This window comes from Mytilus edulis, chromosome 5 (genome assembly GCF_963676685.1).
Source record: "Mytilus edulis chromosome 5, xbMytEdul2.2, whole genome shotgun sequence".
Classification (NCBI taxonomy): Eukaryota; Metazoa; Mollusca; class Bivalvia; order Mytilida; family Mytilidae; genus Mytilus; species Mytilus edulis.
The window spans coordinates 93,592,430-93,611,109 of NC_092348.1; the positions used below are offsets into that span (position 1 = coordinate 93,592,430).

At 31.3% G+C, this 18,680-nt stretch overlaps 1 protein-coding gene across 1 annotated transcript; it reads right to left on the reverse strand.

The window, feature by feature from the left end:
* Window positions 1-1,096: 1,096 nt before the first annotated feature.
* LOC139525573 (centrosomal protein of 72 kDa-like) lies at window positions 1,097-18,359 on the reverse strand. The gene is made up of 18 exons (XM_071321037.1): window positions 18,245-18,359; window positions 16,677-16,804; window positions 15,136-15,173; window positions 13,672-13,826; window positions 12,922-13,083; window positions 11,484-11,609; window positions 10,213-10,253; window positions 9,524-9,636; window positions 8,782-8,864; window positions 8,230-8,348; window positions 6,836-7,040; window positions 6,235-6,446; window positions 5,739-5,865; window positions 5,269-5,383; window positions 3,808-4,440; window positions 3,434-3,678; window positions 1,744-2,557; window positions 1,097-1,680 (listed from the first exon to the last, which is right to left on the reverse strand). Exons 1-15 carry the CDS (start codon window positions 18,306-18,308, stop codon window positions 4,194-4,196), a joined length of 1,935 nt encoding a protein of 644 aa, XP_071177138.1. The 5' UTR covers window positions 18,309-18,359; the 3' UTR covers window positions 1,097-1,680; window positions 1,744-2,557; window positions 3,434-3,678; window positions 3,808-4,193.
* Between the last annotated feature and the right edge of the window lie 321 nt (window positions 18,360-18,680).

Below are 18,680 nucleotides of genomic sequence, written 5' to 3' on the forward strand. Positions count from 1 at the left end.
CCTACCCTGAAATTATTGTCTCCTGGTAACAGGCAGCTGGAAGACATGTCACCCTTCCTTACCCTGACATATCATTCTGTCTCATGGTAACAGGCAGCTTGAAGACATGTCACCCTACCCTGACATATTAATCTGCCTCCTTGCAACAGTCAGCTGGAAGACATGTCATCCTACCCCGACACATTATTCTGTCTCCTAATAACAGTCAGCTGGCAGACATGTCATCCTACCCTGACACATTATTCTGTCTCCTAGTAACAGGCAGCTGGAAGACATGTCACCCTACACTACCCTTACATATCATTCTGTCTCCTGGTAACAGTCAGCTGGAAGACAGTCACCCTACCTTACACTGACATATAATTATGTCTCCTGGAAGACATGTCACCCTACCCTGACATATTATTCTGTCTCCTTGTAACAGTCAGATGGAGGACATGTAGTCTACTATGACATATTATTCTGTCTCCTTGTAACAGTCAAATGGAAGACATGTAGTCTACTATTACATATTATTGTGTCTCCTATTTACAGTCAGCTGAAAGAAATGTCCCCCTACCCTGACACATTATTCTGGCTCCTGGTAACAATCAACTGGAAGACATGTCACCTTACCCTGACACATTATGTTGTCTCCTGGTAACAGTCAACTGGAAGACATGTCACCTTACCCTGAGACATTATTCTGTCTCCTGTTAACAGTCAACTGGAAGACATGTCACCTTACCCTGACACATTATTCTGTCTCCTGGTAACAGTCAGCTGGAAGACATGTCACCTTACCCTGACATATCATTCTGTTTTCTGGTAACAGTCAACTGGAAGACATGTCACCTTACCCTCACATATCATTCTGTCTTCTGGTAACAGTCAACTGGAAGACATGTCACCTTACCCTGACACATTATTCTGGCTCCTGAGCAGACCAATCTTTGTTCCTACTCCTTAATGTTGTTTGATGAACTGAGAAGCTACAAATACATGTACCAATTGTCAAGTCTTCAGGGTGACCTGGCCTATGATGGAACCCATGACCTTCCTTGAAGCATTAGTAGCTTCCATGAGAGATGATGAGATAATAGGATAAAACAATAAATTTACAAAAATATTTTATTTGTCACACAAATTATTTATCTAAACATATACAAATATATGATGCATATACTTTCTACCTTTTCAGTTTTTCATTTTTACACTCAACTATGTGTTTCCATCAAATACAAAGTTGAATAAAATTGTAGTCAGTGAAAACTTGCAAAGGACCTTCTACCCATTTAAAAGTTTCCAGACCTAGGAAAACCCATGATAAAGGTCTCACATCTAAGAGGTTATTTCCTATGTTTTCATTTTCACTGCTTTAGTAGATTCTATAGAAAGATTAAGTGTTGTGATAGGATCTAAGACTGTTTTTCATATTTAAAAGTTGAATATAAACACCGACAAATCAAGATGTTATCAGCAGAGTAAATTATAAATAAATATAGAACAGATCTCATCTTAAAATAGCACCAAAGAAATTGCAGTAGAAAGAGAAGTAAGTAAAGTGTTCAATGAATGATCTGGTTGGACAGAGATTTTCCCATATATATGTAAATTATCTAACCAATACTGTACATGTAATTTCATGTGTAATTGAATGAATGTACAATTATAAAATCATTAACCAATTTATTTATAAACCTGAATGATTATAAACAGAGTCAGCAAATGACCCTGCCCCTTTCCCACCCAAACTAAGTCCACATGGTATAAAAATATATTTTTTATAATCTTTATTTTACTTATTTAGCCTGGATGATGACCTCATATTTATATGGAAGTTCATGTAATTAGATGAAACATTTTTTAATCACAGAACAGAAACATTGCATAAAATGTTTCTATCTCTTATTGTTCCTAGGTCAGGATGATGACACATATTTGAAAACTAAGATTATTACAAAGTTAAATCTTCAAAAAAATATACATGGGCCAATTGAAAAAACATAACTGCATTCAGAACAAAATAAAAAAAGACCACATATGGTGAAAAATTGTGTGCGCAAAACAAATTCCAAACCATTTGATCTACAACCTATGACAAAGATTTTGACTTTAAATTGGTCTGTGCATATACAGTACCTTTTTTTTACAGCATATCCCTACCCACTACACATTACATCACAATATTATATATATTCAGATAGAAATAAAACTTTGTGTAGTTTTAATAAATTAGCTATAATATCATAGAAAGATTTTTTTCATAAAATACAGGACGGATTCAAATTGGCAAGAATATAAAACATAATCATTTCTACAGCAATAAATACAATAAATCTAACTAAACAAGTAAATACAGATACTCTAAATATTGCAAAATAAAAATCTAATAAATAATAATGATAATTCTCCATTGCCACAATTAACTATTTTAGTTTCTGGTAAAAACAACTTGCTAAATGCATAACAACTATGTTTAAAACAAGATCTTGATAATTTGTCCAAAATAATAGCTAAATTGTAGATATTTGATTGTAAAGTTACTTAAACAAGTGAAACTGCGAGCTACTGCTCACTGATGATACCCCCGCCGCAAGTGGATAATATTAATAGTGTAAAAATATGCAAGTGTTCGGTAAACAGGAAGTTGTTGAGTGATGAATATGAAAACACATCACACGGTATAGCTGACTTATATTAACCCTTAAACCAAATTTCAGAAATCCTTGTATTGTAGTTCCTGAGAAAAATGTGAAGAAAATTTTCAACTTGGCTATCATGTGTAAAATCATACAAGTGTTCGGTAAACAAGAAGTTGTCGAGTGATGAATCTGAAAACGCATCACACAGTATAGCTGACTTATACCAAGCCTGAAACCAAATTTCAGAAATCCTGGTAGTGGAGTTCCTGAGAAAAATGTGACGAAAAATTTTCAACTTGGCTATGAGGTGTAAAAATGATACAAGAGTTCGGTAAACAGGAAGTTGTCGAGTGATGAATCTGAAAACGCAGCACACTGTAAAGCTGACTTATATCAAGCCTGAAACCAAATTTCAGAAATCGTGGTAGTGTAGTTCCTGAGAGAAATGTGATGAAAAATTTTCAACTTGGCTATGAGGTGTAAAAATGATACAAGTCTTCGGTAAACAGGAAGTTGTCAAGTGATGAATCTGAAAACGCATCACGCGGTATAGCTGACTTATATCAAGCCTAAAAACAAATTTCAGAAATCCTTGTAGTGTAGTTCCTGAGAAAAATGTGGCAAAAAATATTCATGGGACGGACGGACTGACGGAAGAATGGAAGGACAGACAGATGTTAAACAGTATACCCCCCATTTTTTCAAAGCTAGGGTATAAAAACAATATTTTATTTCTGTTTTTCCACTATAACTGGACATCACAAAGATTCCAGTAAAATGTTGACGTCACAATAGAAAATTTCAGACACCACAATCAATGGAAAAGTAACTTTTGTATGATGCAAAAGTTCAAGAGGTGCAGATTTTTTGGTCAAACAGGGCAAATTCCCCCCTACACATAACCACCAAATATATGAAAAATTGGTTTTAATACGTCTGAACAGATACATAGGTCAATGATGCTATAAAAAAGTCTACAAAGTGTAAGAAGTGAAACAATACTAACAATAATTTACATGCTACTGTGTGCACTCACAATTTCTTACTAATAGTTCTGCATACCAATCTAATTGAAATTAAATCTCTCACTCGCTATTTTTTTTATTCTTGGTCCCACGCAGCGACCAAGAATAAAAAAAATAGCGAGTGAGAGATTTAATTTCAATTAGATTGTTCTGCATACCTAACTTATTTAAATGCTTAAAACTCTTGAACACAACTCTAAAATGCATTTAAATATTTATAAAAAAAATTCAGTTGTGTTTGGTATTAGATATATTTAGATTTGGTGGTATTAACTACCAGCTGATAGGATTTTAGCTGAATGAACTTAAAATCAAATTTCTAAGACTGGTCTTCATCAAATCATAATCACTATTTTATATGAACATGGTGCATTTTGAAGAAACATCAAGACAAACCATTAATGCAATAGATGGGTATCATTTCCTTACATTTTGTGTGTCAGAGTAGAAACAATTTATGTGAAACAAAATTAAAAATTTTCACAGCAGATTTATCACAATAATGCTTTGAATATTTAAATATATTATTTCTGTATATGATATGCTATGTTTCTCTTCCATCATAAAGAGTTGCACATCCTAGCACTTGATCTGACCGCGAGAGCCCTGGATTATGTCCATGATCCCTACTGACACTTGGAAGATAACTACTCTCGTTACGAGAAGATAACATGTTCATTGATTTTTTTAATTGGTTATAACTCCAGTTGAGTTGCTGTACTTCATTGTTATGTCTTTGTTTAGTGTCGTTAAATTCCTTTAAAAGATGATCGTTGGTCGTGACAAGTGATCTAAAAAAAAGAAGTAAACAAACATGATGAATATGACCTACGAAGCACAAAATATATTTCTTCTTCTGCTACATGAAAATTTTATTTATGATAATCACGGTCACCTATCTAAACTTAATTAGAACTGAAGGTGATAATAGTTTTCACCACAACACTAAATAGTAAGAGCAATAACTCAATATCTATAAATGTTTAAATTTTTCATCCTGGAATTCAAGCTTATTGAGATCGCACTTAGATAAAATTTCTGCTATTTCATATTTGTTGAAATTAATTGTTTTCATGTAAATCATCATAGGCTGATCCAAGTAGGGCTTCATCCCCTTTTTCATGGGAAACATTTGGTTGATTATATAGGGAATCACTCAAGCATGACAGGAGCGGACCCCTTATGAAAGTTCTTGATCCGCCACTGATTATGGATTGCACCCAAGAATTAGTTATTTCATTGTCCCAACCTAAAGCAAGTTAGGCCATCAATAAAAGTACAAAAAAATGTGTAATCAATTTGAACTTTAATACACACTAAGAATTTCCTCTTTTCATATTGCAAGAAATTCCGTATAGATGTGTGACAATGTCAATCGTACATTAAAAATGTCAACTTTGTGTGATCATATGATAATTACAAGACCTCTATTAAAACATTCATGATATGATCTTAATCTTGAAACTAAAGTCTTTTTGTAATTATCAGGATTTCTTAATAATACTTTTTTTAAGTTACCTGAATAGAAAACTTGATTTTGCTTCAAAATATTTGTTTTTAATCTCTTCTTAGCTTTAAAAAAATGATTTTGTTTTAGTCTTATCCATAGAAGTACTTACTTGTGACTATCTTGTAACATGGATGCAAGGTCCTGTAACTGACCATGTTGTTTTAATCTGATTTGTAAAAGTTGGTTTTCATTCTTCAACACATCATTCTGTCTTTGTAATTCATCTAAAATATTATATATCATAAAAAGGTATAAGCTGCAAAACAAATATTATAATATATCCTTTTGTTCTACAAATTCTTATTAAACAAAACATGGGATTGTGTGTGTTTTGTCACATCTAAACTTGTTATGTAAGTAATGTTTTAACAGCGTTGGAGATACAAATAAATATTTCTGTGGGCGTTACCTGCAAGGAAATTGAATGAATTATCTACAAAGTAAGTCTTCATGTATTTGTTCAGTGCCTAACAGTTGGTTTTCTAAAACTTTTGCCCTCCATAAAAATCAATTGGCTTCTTTTCTATCTTATCTTCTAGGTCAGCTTTGAATGAAAAGTGATTTAAGATAACTTCTTACCTAAATGTGTCTGATTTACTGAGGACATAGAATTAACAGCTGACACTTCATTCCCTGTTTCATTTAATTTCTTCTGTAATTCACGATTCTCAGTCACTATCTTTTTTAGATGCTCTTTCAACTGATCCTGTAGAGTTAAGAAATAAATTAAAGAGAGAAACAATTAACTGTAGTTAAAACTTTTTCAAACCAATCAGTTCTTTACATCTTTAACCTGTATTATCATTAGAGGCTAGTTAGGCAGGTTTATGTATTTTATTGCACTTCCTTTGTTAGTCAATGAATTTTTCTTTCAAAATTTTTTTTTTTATTGCAAGTTAGGGCAGTTAATGTCCACTGTGAAATAGTTAATAAAGAACTTTTTAAGAATATTTATTGAATTGTTAATTGATAACAGTCATGACAGCAATGATTAAAGTAAAAACAATTTCAACATATTTCTTAACGTGTTATGACAATATTAAACGGGAGTACCGAAACAACATTGATGTCTTACCACATCTGTCTGTGCCTTCCGTAACTGTGTTCTCATCTGTGTTTCATTAAATGTACTATCGGCTAATGTTGCTTTGGTATCGTTGGATTGCTTCCGTAAACGATAATTTTCTTCTTCCAGTCGATTTAATTGTTCATCAACGTATCTTTTCTCCCTGGTAGAATCATCGCCAAACTTTTTACCAAGATTCTGTATTAAACTGTAGGCAAAACCTGAAAACGTAATTTCAAAACTATTATTTCTGTGCAAAATGTACGTTTCTCACTCACAGTTCAGCATTTTTACTGAAAATACTAAAATTTAAAACATCAATTTTAAACAAACCAATAAAAAGAGGACACATGTAGGTAAAATCATCTTCCAAAGATACCATAACGACTTTTTCTGGAGAGTAAATATTTTTACAATAGCTTAGACTAGGCTGCATTTAGTAAAACATTTTTAAGTTGTATAACAGAAATAAATAAGCTTTTGAATAACTTGGAAACAACCATATCCATGATACTTGAACGCCGAATTATGAAATCAAGTAGCATTTAGCATAATGAAGGAATAGTGAATATTTTTCAACCTTAACACAGACAGAAAGATTATAACAAACCTTTGTATTTCGGATTTTTGTGTAAAGATTTGGTTCCATTCCAGTATCTATCTACAAGATCACACATTTTAAATAAGAAATCTTTGTATGTTGGAGTTTCTCCCTGTACTGGCTCATTTTCAGACTTTGGTCTCTCAAGTGACCGATGTCCATTCTCAAGACGATCTCCTTCTATCCTATGCATACCAAAATCTTCCAAGGAATCCTGGCATAATGTAATGAGTAAATACATCAAATATAAAACACATATCAAATAGGTTCTATCCTGCCTTTAAGTTTATAAAATTAAAGTTGGCTGAAAGGCCTTGAAATGTGTTTCTTAATATAACCATAACAAAATTAATAAATAGAATTGATATTCATTGCCTGTTTTCGTTTAATGCCTGACAAGAAGTTGTTCAGAGTGCAACTACATGCATAAGATTACAACACGTTTTACTCAAGATGAATGTTAAACTCCCACCTAGATGAATCATTTTTTGACATAAGAGTAATTTTCTTAATTTCATAGTTTCTTTCTAAAATGAATGTCTAGATGTGAGGTGTTAACCAAACATTGACCTAATTTTTTGATCTGTGAATAATCCATTGATGCATTTAGTTTAAATATAAAATACAATGTAACAGAACTAGGTCAAATATGAGTCTTTTTTAGCCATTGTTAGACATTCTAAATTAACAAGAAAACCTCTGACAGAAAAATCTGGATTTGTGTGTTTAAAATAAAACACCAACTAGAAATCTTTGCACTTCATTTTTTGAAGGTATCTATGATAAACCACAAAAACATGAGAAGCCAATAAAGTAGTAGGTCCGGTAAGGGCCGATTTCGGCCTCAATTTTCAAGTTCATCTAACGAAAGATTTCCTACACTTTTTAAACACTTAAGTGTCTATTTCAATTGATTCAATTAGTTTATGTGAAAGATTTTAACTTATTAAGTCATTAAAAACGCTCCTATTCAAGCTTAAATATGAAAAATCTATCAAAAATGCCAAAAATCGTCACTTTTCAGATGTTTTTTTTGTCAAAAATGAAAGTGGCCGCATCAGTGTTCATCCTCAACCTTTATATATATTATGTATTATCATCAAATACAACTTACATTTCAATATTATGAATGAACACGAATGCGGCAACTTTCATTTAAGACGGAAACTGTCTAAAATTTAACTAAAATGCTAAAATTGTGAAGATTTCAGTAATTTGGCATGACTTAAGGATGCTAGTACCCGATATATGTGCATTGTATTGTCAAAAACAGTCCATATTTATGTAGCAGAAGCATTCTACTTTTCAATAAATACCTTAACGATTACATTTTCACAATTTTCTAAAACTGCTATATTTTGGGGCCAAAAAGGGGTCTTACTGAACCTACTCCTTTTGCTTACATTTAGTTTGTGTGAAGGTACACTTTTTGTCCTTCTGTGATCATTGGGTTCTTCCTCACCACCATGTCGTCTCTCAGTAGGTACTCTAGGACTCTCAGATCTATCTCCTCGACCATTCTCTAAAATACAAATATTCTATCAATAATAGAAGAGTTGAAGTTAGAAACATTTCCTAAATTTAAATTATGATTTTGAAAGTTTTTAAAGGTATTTTTTCAAGAAAAATTTACTGAATTTGTGATCTGACACGTTTAAACTTTATTAACTGATGAATATCTGTTGCCTCACATAAAACTTTTCTATTTCAACCTGCATTTTAATCCATGTTTTTGAATAAATGCTCTGTGAGTTTCAAAACTCAAAACCATTCACAGCTTATATTTCTATACCTGTAACCAACAAAACATAACCCTACCTGGATTTGATATTTTATTGATTTTTGTGTGTTTTAACCCCAATTTTAAGCACTGAGCCGGATTCAAACTCACAACCTCAGTGTTGACAGGCTAGTAACTACTTAGAACCCTCTGCAACTCAAGCCCCAAAACTTACCTGGATGTGGTGTGAAGTAGCCATGACTTTTGAATTTAGTATACGCATCAACTTCATCCTGGTATTGTAGGTTTTCATCTCGTCTGAATTAAATTGATGTTACAATTAGATAAATATGTATCTAAAACAGAAACAAATTGCTCACACTTGAAATCACTCCAACTAAACTAAATTTTGCAATCATGTAGTAAAATACTTTCCAATGCTACTGAATCCAGCTGAATTATCTAGTCTATTGGCAACATCATTTCTATTTCAATTAGACTTCTCTGAGCCAAAGATATTATACTCTTTCAAGATTTTCTTAAAATTGTTCTTTCAGAAGCATTTGATTCAGCTTGCTAGCTTTTACTGTATTTTCCCCAAAATTAATAAGTGTATTTAAATAGAATGAATTTAAAACAACTACTCCTGAGAAACAATCTGAAGAATACTAAGGGTTAAATTGCTTTGTAGAACAGCTACTACAAAAACAAGATTATTTACATGCTTCTGAAGGTAACACTTAATGCAATAACAGAAACAGCTCATACTCTAGAAAAAAAGAACTATATCCTTAATCAAATGAGAGAAATGAAGACCCTTAGTCATACTGTTAAAATTCATATTCCAGGCTTCTAATATTGATCATATTGACAGACAAAATTTGATTCACACTTCCCTACATAAATTTTCATGATCATCAAATTTAAAGTATACCAAAACAAGCATAAAATAAGAGTATTTTAAAAAGGCCTCTCACCTTGTACCATCAACATCATATGACCCTGTATGACCAGCTGGAATGTTGGGATACTTTTTCTGATGAGGAGCCACTGGGCCGTCTGCTGTTTGTTTCCTTGTCTGATGGTAATCCTGCAAAGAATCCCAAATCAACCTTTCAAATTTTTTTCTCAACTTATAAATTTCAAGAAGACTGATCCAAGTATCATATAATCTGCTGTTATACATAATAGAAATTAGATTACTTTACATTTATAACACTATTTAGATTCAATATCTAAAAGTCCTCATGTAGTAAGAAAAAAAGGACTAATCCAGTGATCAACATTACACTTTAGTCTAGAGATGAGAAGTACATGTACATGTAAGAGATGCTTACTGGTATATAAGACACCACACTCACTTCTTGATGACAAATTCATGTGTGTGTTAACCTTGAGTTTGTGACTTTGTGTGTGCATGTAAGTATTAGCCCACATTGGTGTCCCTCTGTGTATATAGAATGTAGATAAGCTGACAGTGTGATTCTTGTAAAGTTTGTATAAATGTGTATGGAAATAGTATTCCAGTTATGTTGTGGATCATATCTTACACTGACATTCTTGTAAGGTTATGTCAAATAGCTGACATGTTCTCTTGTAAGACTACAAGGCCATTCTTCTAAGACAAAATGTCATACATGTTAAGTTTGTACATTTATTAACTTACCTCAATAGCTTCTTCTGGTACCGTTTCCATAGTTTTTAGAACTGAAAATTAAGCATTCAATGATTAACTGGTCTTAATTAATTAACGTATATCTCTATTTCTTGTTTCAAAATGAGTTTTGTGCTTTTTCTTTTTTTATGTTAGAAAACTGAATATGTTACCATCTTGGAAGAATCGAGTTGGTAAGCCTCAATTTTGGAGAAAAAAAAAGACTATTTTTATTGTTTTTGTTTATAAATGATCTATTTTTAATAAATTGAATTCTAACAATGTTTAACACTGCTTAGTTATATTTTGGTAGTAAACTTTAAATGCTTATCAAAAAATATATTTGAAATGTTTAATGGTATCATTTCAAGGCAGGAAATTGTAGATTCTTCAGTTTGTTTTTCTTGTTGCTCTTTTGACAAATTGTGAAACACCAAATTTCCCTTTTTACTTGAGGAAATGATGTTTAAATTTGATGAAAAACTAATCACTATCATCTGGTTATCCTAGGGTCAATGTTCAAGGTCATTGAATCATCTCCTTTAAATCTGTACTTATGACCATAAAAACAAAGTGGTCAAGTGTAAAAGTTGACCTTTTAACAACATTCCATATCAAATATATCTTTACCAATTGTGTATGCTATTCTCATTTCAAATTCACTTCAAAACAAAGAAATAAATAAATTTCGTGTTAACATAGTTAATGTATAAATAATTGGCTATAAAATTATAATACTAATAACTACTCAAAGAATAGAAATGTTTTTATCACCAACTACTGTAGTAATGATGTATATAGATATGTTAATATTCCATTAGATGTGGAACCATAGCTCTTATGGTCCTTTAACAATTTTGTGACTATAAGAGCTACGGTTCTGCAGTAAATAATTATTTAGCTCACATTTTATTAGTATTATTATTTAGACAATATGACAGGGTAGTCTCTTTTGCTATGTGGTGGTGAGGAAACTCATATGATCAAACAATCAACTAACAAAATATACCAATTCCATATATCATAAATTTAAAAGTTGACCTGAATAAAGACTTTCACTCTACTTATAACACACAGGGTTAAAAATTTTCTTTGGGCTACATATCTAGATCTGTTTCATAGATGTGACCTACAAATTTTGCTTGCATTGACAGAATACCTTTTATGTATTTTCTGAAGTTCTTAGGTTTGCTGTTTAGTTACCATATACCTACATATCTACATTTATATTCCCAGTATTTATACAATAACAAAAGTTCATGGACTAACAAAGATGGCAGTACCTTCTAGTGAGTATTCCTCTGCACTAGGCTCTCTAGCAGTGGACCCTGTTATATGTCTAGGCTTACTCAAGTCCCCACCGGTATGGGCTATCAAATCTAATACTGCTACATCATCATCATCTAAAGCTGAAAAAAGTTTCTCGATTACATAAATTTCATGCTTGGAGAAGCTTATAAAAAAGTCGTGCAAAATTTACCATGGCAGATATTGGAAAATTCATATCTGTGCCTCCTCTTATATAATTTTGTTGAAATCATCCCTAAAATTGATTAATAATGAAGAATACAATTTGTACACAATACACATGGTCCCATGATATGTAGATAACTATAACATGATGAAGATTATATTTTATACTCAAGTTAACTTATTTGTATTAGTCTCAATAACAGAGCTTTCATTAGTTTTATACATAAAATTGAGAAAGGAAATGGTGAATATGTCAAAGCGACAACCACCCGACCATAGAGCAAACAACAGCCGAAGGCAACCAATGGGTCTTCAATGCAGCAAGAATTCCCGCACCCGTAGGTGTCCCTCAGCCGGCCCCTAAAATATGTATAATAGTACAGTGACAATGGACGCCATACTAAACTCCGAATTATACACAAGAAACCAAAATTTAAAATCATACAAGACTAACAAAGGCCAGAGGCTTATTCTTAAGTTGCTAAATACGCATCTATTTGTTATTTATTTCATACACAGAAATTCTGAAGTACATGTAGGTGGAGCAACGTAGCTACATATGTACTTCTGAAAGCCCTAGACTAAATTTATTATATATTAGAGTAATCAAGAAGATAGTTATTAAAATATAGTAAGACTGATTGTTAAAACTTTTAATCAATGGTTAATTATATATGAAAAGGATGACAAGTTCAGGGTATTTTGCCTTAATGGAGAAAAAAATGTATTATATACCAATAGTTTCTCCATTCAGACTGGTTTTTTTTATAACATTATCATTTTTACTTTGTGCATCCTGTCATAATTTGGTACTGAAAATATTTTAGAAATTTGCAAATTTCCACTGAACTAAACTTTGAATATTTAACAGCCTGCTAAATATTTGCACTACATAAAATGACTTTTTTCCTATATTGACTGTAGATTCAATTTTGTGGAAGTCTTGGTTATAGGTATACAATGATTTAAATGTCAACCAAATACAATGTATGCTAACTATGGCATTTCCATAATAAAAGGTCCAGGAATAAATAATTTTCTATTATCCACAATATGTATACCAACAAATACAAATAAATCCACAGAAAGACCTTCTATATGTTCTCTCTTGACCCTTACAGACTGAGCCCAAGAATTGTGTTATCGCGGTGGACAATGTTGAAAATGTTTTATTTCTCCATGCCCCTTACAGACTGGGCCCGAGGGTTAGGCTGTCTGTATTGACAATATTGAGATAGTTTTATTTACCTGTCATTCCTTTCCCCATGCCCCTTACAGACTGGGCCCGGGGGTTAGGCTGTCTGTGTTGAGGTTCAATAACTTCTTCATGTGGTGTCATCTCCGTGGCCTGACTTGAACTGAAATGGACTAGAGCTGCTTGTCTCTCCCTGTCTCTTACACCTCTATCATCTAAAGAAAAACAAATATGCACATTATAACATTATGTGCTAATTGCATCTGTAAATTCATACAACTGTGATATTCATTAAAAATAATTTGCTGTTATTTAAGTTACCAGTATACTGCATTAAGTATATAAGTATATTATATATCTATATTGTAAATTCGTGACAACACTTGAATCCAATTTGAAGTATTTAAAAGTGTACACTTTGTTAAGTTACTTATGTAACATGTATATATATTCGTTCTGAAATTTTGGATTTTGGGTTTCTTACATTCCCCTTTAAATTTATATCACATATATATTGGTTAAGTGCTTGATCAATGAAGGTCATAATGGCATATGTGACCTTCAAATGTGTTGTTTGGTTGCTATTTAATGTATTTAATGTATTTAAGCATAAAACCAAAATCAGAGGTTCAGTTTTCTAGTTGTGTTCTTCTTCAAAGTCTGAAAAAGTTCGGCCTACAACACCAGCAATTTCAATACTGTTTTCATTTTCAAATCATTAATATTATTCCTGAAAAACAATTAAACAGACTTTTGAAATACAAATAGTATTTGTCTTCTTATTGATAAGATGTAAACAATACCTAGTTTCTGTAAATTTGGAAGCATATGAATAAGATATAGTCTGTAGTCTGCTTCAGTCCTTGTTACAGGGTTCAATCGAAGGTCAAGTTCTTTTAAATTAGTATTAAACCTTAGTCGCTTCAATTCCTCAAAACTTTCAATGCTATTGTAGTATCTTTTCTATGTTAAGGACAAACAATACAAAGATATGTATAGATGTATTATCTACAGTTGAAATTATGTTTGAAAAACATTTTATGGTCCATTATACTGTGAGTTCATTAATTTTTTGGGTACAAGAGAACCATGAATTTAAATGTTCAACAAATTACAAATTTTCTAAAAGATTGTATGCAGACTTTGCCAGAATCACAAAAATCAAATATCCACCAATATGCAAATTTTCCATGAAAATTGGTATCCACAAAAATAAATGAGTTCACAGTATTGGAAAATAACAATTGTAATCACACATGGTTATTGTCTGAAATCAAGCCAACATTTGCTGTGCTATGTGTTGCTCAGTCTATCATTTTTCATGTTGAGTTTTGTGGATTGTTGTTTGTCTGTTGGTAATTTTTCATTATTGGCCATGCATGGCATTGACAGTTTGTCTTTAACCTACAAGTTTGAATAGCTCTTATGACTCTTTAACAAACATGAATTGCACCATTTTTCAACCCATTAATTTTCTTAAATGTCCTGTACCAAGTCAGGAATATGGCAGTTGTTATCAAATAGCCTGTTTCTATGTATCCTGGCATTTATTTTTGTTACAATTCAGTATTTCTGTTGTTTCATTGTTTTCCTCTTATCATTGATGTGCCTCCTTCTGTTTCAGTTTGTAACCCAGATTTTTTTTCACTTCATTGATTTATGACTATTGAACAGCAGCATACTACTGTTGCCTTTATTTATTAGCTGTTTCAGATATACATTTTTTTGTACTACATCTTGTAGTTGCTTTCATTGCACAAGAAACAATAAGAGAAGACTATATAAGTTTGATTAACTTGTGTCTCATCCCTTTTGTACATTTAAGCAAATAAAATATGTTTAAACTAAACAATAAGACGGTTGGTTTGAAGTCAGGTAGAAAACATTAAAGTTATGAACTGTCCTGGTTTCATTTGGTTTGATTCATTTACATGACTTATCTTAAATAACTGAGAATAAAAGTTGCTGCACAAGATTATTTTCTGTTACCACTGTTGAGTATATCATGTTTGCGGTGTAGAGTATTGCTTAAATCAGAAAAGGTGAAATGAGATTTTTTAAATAGCAATTTTAGCAACACAATCTATAACAAAATCTTTTCATAAAGCATCACATTCAAACAAGATAGAATCACAAAACAGGATGCTAAAAATTCCTTGAAAGATCAAATGCTCCTCCCTAAGTATGAACATTTTTAACAACTCGATCAAATGTTTATACACAGTGAAATTCTTATATCAATTTGTTCCAATTAATTGCAAGGATACAGATTCAGTTTTTCCAGGAGTTTCAGATGTTCAATTCCCTGTGAAAAAAACAAAAGATAATATCAATATTTTTTTTATGTTTAAACATGTCAAAAGGATTTAATTGGCTGGACATGTGGTCAAAACAAGAAAATGTTTCAATTTCATTTTATTTGAATAGAATGAACTGTACCATATAAATGAAATATGAATTTTCAAATAAACAGTAATGACTGTTACAGAGTGTAGAGAAAACTATCAACTAGGGGGAGATAACTAGGTAAATATATTTTTTTACACAAAACCAGCTGTCTGCAGCAAATCAATCCCAAATACATACACTGGAAAGTAATCCCATACATGTATATATTCATTGCCAACTATAGAAATGTTTGTTGAATTTTATATTAAAAGAAATCCATTATGTACTGTAGCACACAAACACAAAGTTAGGTTAGTTGCATTCATTATAAATCTCCAATAATAAGGCCACGGTTTTTTAATTTGTTGGTTTACGGATTTTCTCCATGAAAAAGTCGGGTCGGTCGGTCGGAAAAAAAAAAAAAAAAAAGATCTTTCAAGACATAAAACTGATATGCAAAATAAATATATATATATTTCACCTTTCTAATAATATGTTTGTCATACTATTTTGTCATCATTCTTAAATTTTAGTTCGATGAAATAGTATTTCTCAGCTGTAATAAACATCGCATGACATTGTTTAATAATTTCCCGTAAAAAAGGGGTGCATGGACATAGACGAAATTAAATCGTCATTTCACAAACAAGAAAAAGAGATTCATGTCGGTAGCTCTTAATTAAAGCTTGGTGAATAGTAATTAGCACGAAAACTGATAAAGATAAAAATGTAAAAACGTCGTACGAAAATAAGTTTCAACACGCGTGTCAAAAACGTAATAGACTCGTCCACTGGAAAAACGAGAATATCGGGTTAAATAATAGTTGTCATGCATTCCCGTTTTTTTTATCCAAATGGAACATATTTTTTTATTATCTATGAAAACAAGAAAATTTCAAATGATTTGTTAAAATTCAGAACTTTTACTCGGTTTCTTGAACTTCCACCTGTCCACATTTGGACAAGTCTATTTCTATGAGAACAGGCATCTTACGGACTGGTGACAAATAAAGGAAACGAACTTATTGTGTAACTAGTTTTAAACACAGATTTCGTTCCGCAAAATTATTTGCGCAAACAATATTTCAAGGTCATTAATAATTGATTTGTCTATTTTTAGAAACGTAAACTGAAAGTTTCATTTTTTCACAACAGAAAGTGTCATCACTTCTGTATTAAGTGATTTATGCATTTCCTTTCATAAAAAAAAGGACATTTTAATTATTTTTCAGGGATAATGCATTTGTTAGGGTCGGCGGGAATAAAAAAGCATGAAAAGTCAATTTTATTTTTATTCTGGAAATCAGCAAAATCGGGTCGGCGGATCCGTAAACCAACAAATTAAAAAATCCTGGCCTAAGTAGCTAGTTCTAAGATTATGTATTAGTAACACTTCATACAAAGTACTTGAGAATGTTACCTTTAAGCATGTGATAGTATTTCTTGATAAATCAAGGGACTTTAGTCTGGAGAATTTTCTAAAGGAACTTCCTAGTTCTACAACTTTTTCATGGTAAGTCCCTGGCAGAGACAATGCCTTTACATCTTCTGGAAATAAAAATAGTGAACAATAGTATAATTTTAATTTCACATTCTTCTTTTCACTAATATTATAACTGTACAATACAACTTGCAGATATGATTGCACAATAATGATCTAAATGATAACTTCTGTAAATACAGCACTAACAGCATATAAAAATACATATTTACAACATTGACAAATTCTAAACAATCAGCAACATTATTTCATTATTATGTAAAAAAAAATTTATGTACATACGTCCATAGAGGTAGGGTTTAGTGAAACCAAATGACATGTCAATTAGTGTCCAAAGTCACAAGTCTTGATTTTAAATATCTTACATGTAATTATTTTTCTTTCTTGGATTTTTGTGTTATGGTATGAATATCTTTGATACATGTACATGTAGTTTATTAATTTGTTTACAACTTTTATACACACAGGTCAATTTACAGCTTTACATACTGTTTCAACTCACCCTGCCTATCCTACTTAAATTTTGTGAAACTTTTCAATATGAATATGCAACAGTTGTGTCAGACTGCTTTCCTTGCTTAAACCAGTTAGAAACTTATTGAAAAATAAACTTATTTGCTAACCTACAAACTCAATTGTTTAGCAAGTTAGCAGAAACACAGTGCAAGTTCATGTACAATGTATATGAGGCAAAAACACCAATATGTAAGACTAAAGTTATAGGTCACCTACTGAAATAAATGCTGTCAATGGTAATTTTACCTGTAAATGGCAGTACACATATCTTTTAATATAACACCTTTTGTATAAGTAATTGCATGTACATAGTCTAGTTTTTATTTGATTTATAAAGAGACTATTTCTCTTTTTATCATATTCAAACCTCAATTCAACTTTTAATTGAAAGAAGAGTAATAATGCTAAACAATGAAATTTTCTTCTCTTGTAGAACCTTTCAAAAAAATAATCTTTCATTTTAGTCTATGTAAATAATGGGAGATAACTCAAATATTAATTATCTACCTATAACTAATTTTACACAGTGGACAACACTCAACTTATGGTTTTAATTTATTGTAATATCAGTTTTAGATTATTTTCAATAACTTGAAATGTGAATAACCTTTGTTCACAGTTTAAGTAATGCAATAAAGCCATTTAATAACTTTCAATGAATAGTTTATTGCCAACATGTCATGACAAGTTACCAGGATTATATATTCTCAGTGCTTTAACCATTAAACAGATTAAGAACCTGAAATAAGAAAAATTTCGCGATGAAATATCTAAAGAAATGCAAACGAACGAGATTCAAATGAAATTGCAATATTTAACACTTGTTTTGCATCATGCAAACAAAACAAAAAAATATGAACTTAATTTTTTTTGTAGAACTTTGTTTTCACTGACACGCCCAAATATTGAAATGTTTGTTTAAATGTAAAATTATCTTATGGAATGAGACTGAAAATTAAACGAATATTTACCTAAATTGTCATGTTGTAAATTAACTCTATTTCGAATTATTTCTTCTGTCAATGTTAGCGCCATGTTTCAAAACACTAATACTCAACAGCTGTAAATCAACATCTAGCACGATCATTTGACAACGTTATTGACAGAAATTACCTCCCCTTTTCAGTAGTCAAAACGGGACGTATAAATATATAAATTTTATATCGAAAACATGATTTAAAACGGTATCTTTCAAAGGCTTTCAGAGCAATGGAAAAAAAAAGAATAATCTTTATAATAAAAAAAAATATTCACTAAAAATGTCCTCATAAATATTTTTACTTTGCCAAATGAAGATTTTACCAGAGATGTGCTTGACTTGCGCTTAAAAAATTAAAAAATAGGTTACTGTGATTTTATATAACTTTCAAGTAGTGCAAACTTTCCAATGTTGCTTATATAGATTAT

Bases quoted from the DNA above. Each gene is read 5' to 3' on its own strand.
- LOC139525573 (XM_071321037.1), bottom strand. From the start codon at position 18,308: ATGGCGCTAACATTGACAGAAGAAATAATTCGAAATAGAGTTAATTTA. The intron at 7,041-8,229 runs GTAAGCAAAAGG...ACATTATGCCAG, and splicing joins TACCTTCACACAAACTAAAT to GATTCCTTGGAAGATTTTGG. The intron at 6,447-6,835 runs GTTTGTTATAAT...TTACGTTTTCAG, and splicing joins CAAAAATCCGAAATACAAAG to GTTTTGCCTACAGTTTAATA.